Source organism: Aptenodytes forsteri, unplaced genomic scaffold (genome assembly GCF_000699145.1).
Source record: "Aptenodytes forsteri isolate BGI_AS27 unplaced genomic scaffold, ASM69914v1 Scaffold310, whole genome shotgun sequence".
Lineage (NCBI taxonomy): Eukaryota > Metazoa > Chordata > Aves > Sphenisciformes > Spheniscidae > Aptenodytes > Aptenodytes forsteri.
Window position 1 is genome coordinate 710,563 of NW_008795680.1, and position 4,641 is coordinate 715,203.

A 4,641-nucleotide genomic window follows, 5' to 3' on the forward strand; every position below is an offset into this window, starting at 1 on the left:
TCCAGCCTGTCCAGGTCCCTCTGCAGAGCCTTCCTACCCTTGAGCAGATCAACACTCCTGCCCAACTTGGTGTCGTCTGCAAACTTACTGAGGGTGCACTCGATCCCCTCGTCCAGATCATCGATAAAGATATTGAACAAGACCGGCCCCAAAATGAAGAAGGATTATGAGTCTTTTAAGCTTTTTGCCAGCGGTTCCTCACGCCCTTTTTCTGCCCTGCCTTGTTGCAGTTACACGTAACTCGTCAAGAGTTCATGAACGTTCCCGTTTTTGTCATTTGGACACAGTGACTTTGTAGAGACATAAGAAACCACCATTAGTGGCTTCTGTACCGTGGTGCTTAGCTGTACGTGTCCTTTTGCAGGCCTTTCGGGCAGAGAGCATGCATTAGCTCGGAGCCCCCAGCGTGGTGTCTTTAAAGGAAACTCTCTGCACGTGGAGGGAGATGATTTACTTTTCCTTTTCTATTTAAACAGGCTCCCTCAATTTTATGCAATTCCCCTTTTCAAAACAGTGCAGAAGTGCAGAATATTTCTTGGCTTGTGTTGCTCTTACAGAGATGCTAAATCTAAACAAGTACGAGCGACTCTGTCTAGTGGCCTGTGGACAATAACACTGCGAAACAGGCTCAGCACGCGACTAAGCAACACAGGGAGAGTTGCTTCTCCTCTCCTGGGTTCCAATGACAAGCTGCTCTGGGCAGTCATCGACAGCGCCCAAACACTCGGTTTCGGTATCGTGTCTGAATACGACATTTACCCAGCTTGCATGGGAGTAACCACCACCACGCTTCCCATTCCTATTTCTCTGCAAAAGCTTGCTCTGATTTTTTGTATTGTTTAAACGTAAGGTTGATCCCCCTGGCCTCCACGCAGTTCCTTGGACAGAAGAAGCAGGGAGGGAAGGAGCAGAATTAGAAGTTATGCATTTATTCTTACAACATAATTTTTGGCTCTTACCTGCAAATGCCATAATTTTCACTATTTGACCATGCTTAATTTCGTGATTCAAAATCCTTTGCTGTTCATGGGTCAGCTTTACTTCAGGCCAGCTCCTAAAAACAGAAAAAAAAACAGAGCAAAAGGAATTAAGAAAATAATAATAATAAAAAGTCCTCCCAGATAAAACAAACAAACTGACTAACAGCAGAAGGAAACCAATGAATGATTTATCCCATCCCACAGTCAGGAAGGTGGCACTGGAGCAACTCGGTTATTGTGCAAATGAGAAAAGCAGGGAATAAGAAAAGATTGGAGATAGCAAAACCAAAAATTAAACCTTGGGGAAGGTTATGTAGGAAAAGATCTTCTCAAGGGCCCTAAGCCATGCTTTAAAAATGAATTTGGCACCCCAGCTCCTTAGGCTTATTGAAAACAAACAGCGACTTGGGTTTGGGGTGTTTTGTTGCTTTTGAGAGCACGTACCTTAAATTGCTCTCCGGTTCCTCAGCATGTAGGACAGATCAATTATCCCTGCCTCTCAGGGGAGCTGAGAGCTCTGATTAACATTAAGAAAGGCATTCAGCGCTTCCGGCTGGAGCGCAATTGTTTTATTCATAGAGGTCTGAAACCTATAATCAGCCAACGGTGTGAACCACCTCTTCACACAGGGTCCTCCCCGATGCCACGCGTAAGGGCAGAAAGCCCTGTTCAGGTATCCTTGACGTGTCACAGCTGGCAGTTGCCATTTCACTGCCTCCAGTACACACCTTGTACTAGAAAAGCAAAATCTGCTTAGAAAAAGATTTCAAATGGAGGGGGTAGAACAAAAGGGCTGGGAAACTAAGCAGCACTGAAACCCAACATCTGTTTACCTTATTTATTTTTTTTGTTACGACCTCTCTCACTGCTGTAACTCGGTGATTTTATTGGATTTCTCTTTGCTAGACCTCTGTGACGGATGAAAGCACAACTGTTCCCCTTCTCGAGGTAAGGACAAGGAAGCTAAATGACTCAACCCAGGATAACTGCAGCGGAAGGGGAACCACGCCTGGATCTCCACAGGCCAGGAAAGCATTTCACTCCTTACTCTCCTTCCTTTCTAGGCAGCAAGCCAGCAACCAATGCTAATTTATAACAGCTATATATAGGTAACAGTTAGTATATAACAGTTATCCAACAGGATCCAGAAAACAGGAGCCAAAGCAATATCCTGCGGCTGGTATCTCCTTTCCTCCCATGCACAGAAAGCAGCGTTTATAAATGAACGGCCACATTATTTCATTATTTGAGCTACAGTAACGTCACCAGCAAGCCAGCCCCCATTTGGGCTGACTGCAGCTGGCAGTGTTCTAGAGGAACACACTGTTAAAATTAAAGCAGGCGCTCTCCCCTCCTTCCAGAGCTTCTTATCCATAGGGAGAGTGGTGGTTTGGGAACGTATTTTGGGGTGATTTGGGCTCTGCGAAATTTCAGCGGCCGTCACACTGGAGCGCACAGAACTGTGTTCCACTGATACACAGACCCATCGGCGAATAATGACTTTTAAATTCAGTCAGTGCTTGGTAATTCAATTTTTACAGATTTAAAGCCTGATTCTGGTTTTCCTCTGGGAATTCAGGGAGAAGATGGCAAGGAGCAGAATAAGGTTTTGTACTAATCCTTATGAATCTCAGAGTCTTGTCAACCAGTCCCTGCCATGAAACGTTTGCTCCTTCTCCAAGGTTCAGCACTGCACTAGGGCCCTGCGTACTTAGGTACACTGCTCGGATCACCTAAAATAGCATTACCCGGACGATAAGTCTTGTCTGCAGCGTGAAGCCAGTGTTTCCTCTTCTACCGTCTGCATAGTTACAGAAGAATTTTCCATCAGATTCAAGCAGTAGAAAATATTGTAATGGATCCTGGTGGAAAGGACAAAAGAGAATTTATCATTGAGAAATCATCAGTAACAAATGAAACATCTGCAGCCACCTAACAGACGGCCAACGTCTTGAATACTTCCAACAGAACAATGCGCAAAGCCCCAAGCGCTCGGGGAGTTGCAGGAGACAAGATTAGTATTTTAAAGTGCAGCTATACCTTGAGAAGTGACTGCAAAGGCACCACGGGGACAGCCCTGTTTGTGGCCTCTCCCTCACTCCTGCTGGGTTTGTGTTTCAGGGTCTGCCATGCAAACACGACCTGGGATCAGAATCCACAGGATCCTTTTGCTCTCCTGAACCACTATCAACAACAGAGTCTGGGGGAGCCTGAGAGAGAATTTGGGCTAGTTTAGGCCTCTAAAGTGAACCAGTTTCATCAACTGTCTTATGATGATTTTATACAAGTGTGTTAGCCCTGACAACACTTCACGGTGCTTTGTTACTGCAGAGAGGAGCACAGCGACTCTGCAACTTTAATTACGCCGGCAACAACTGGTTTAAAATTAACCTCCATCGTACATCAGGGTTGACGCCACTGTGGCTTTACCTCTTTTAGTGCAGCTTTGCTCCTGTGACCTCACAGCTGCCACCCTGGGCCACACTCCAGGACAGACTTCGTGTCTCACATTAGGTGACCTGCACGCTCAGACTCACTAGTTGCTTTGGGAGCTGTAAATAGGTACCAGACAGTTCCTTGAGGACACGATTCCTCCTTACATCCTAAACCACAAACCTCGTGTGGTTTGAAGAGATAATGGCAGAACAGACATGGTCGTTCCTATTTCTTCTAGTCTAGATTGTTCAAGGAGATAGAGATGAGACGCGGGTGACTTTGACCACGAGCTCTCATTGCTTGTGCGCAACAGCCTCTGTCTGCCACATCTTCAGCAGGCGTTTACTCAAGTTGATGACCTTAGCCAGCAACTATCAATCACCAACAGGCCAAATAAGCATCCCGGTTTCCCTGGTTGGTAGCCTGAGCCCATGGCCCATGGTTAAGTAAGCAGAGAATGAACCCTTCTCTTGTGTCTAACGCAGGCTGAACTATAACTTGCGGAGGGCAGTCTACAGAACCATCTTCTTTCCGGCTATAGATTCCTTTTCCAGTCCAGTTCCTTTCCAGCCTTCTCATAAGAAGAATTTACATGTCCTTAATCCTCATCTCATTCTCACTGCAATTCTGAAGCAACCTGCGGGCTCTTACCTGCATTACCAGGCACCTCTGTGAACAAAAGGCACAGGACGGATCGCTACGCACATGCAATGGGTGTCCATGGGACTTGTAGTGTGATTTAAGAGGAGTGAAGTGAATAACTGGTCTCAGGAAGGTAATAACTGCATTAAATTGTTGCAGCTGATGTGTATCTATTTCTAATCCGAAAGTTTATACAGTTGCTTTAAAACCTGCTTTTGTTTCTGAAACAAATTATTTTTCTTGAATACTACTTCCCAAAAAACAAGCGGACTATGAAACAGTCTAGGAATTATAGCAAATCTAAAGGCAACGCTCCTGAATGTTCCTGCAAAAAGCTAGGGATGTGCACACTGTTCCTGACAAACTGCATGCACCGAGGAGCTGAAGAACCCTAACCAAGAGGAACATAATTGCTCCCGAGCATATATTCACTGTATATAGAATCATAGAATCGTTTAGGTCGGAAAAGACCTTTAAGATCATCGAGTCCAACCATTAACCTAGCACTGCCAAGTCCACCACTAAACCATGTCCCTAAGCACCACATCTACACGTCTTTTAAATACCTCCAGGGATGGTGACT

General features: G+C 45.4%; 1 protein-coding gene across 1 annotated transcript in view; it reads right to left on the reverse strand.

Moving 5' to 3' along the window:
• Positions 1–4,641, reverse strand: part of FBXO18 (F-box protein, helicase, 18) — a 30,537-nt gene that overhangs the window by 17,291 nt on the left and 8,605 nt on the right. The window contains exons 7-8 of the mRNA XM_009282666.2: positions 2,729–2,842; positions 960–1,054 (exon numbers count right to left, since the gene is read on the reverse strand). Coding sequence (XP_009280941.1) covers positions 960–1,054; positions 2,729–2,842 — 209 coding nt within the window. The remainder of the gene's footprint in view (positions 1–959; positions 1,055–2,728; positions 2,843–4,641) is intronic.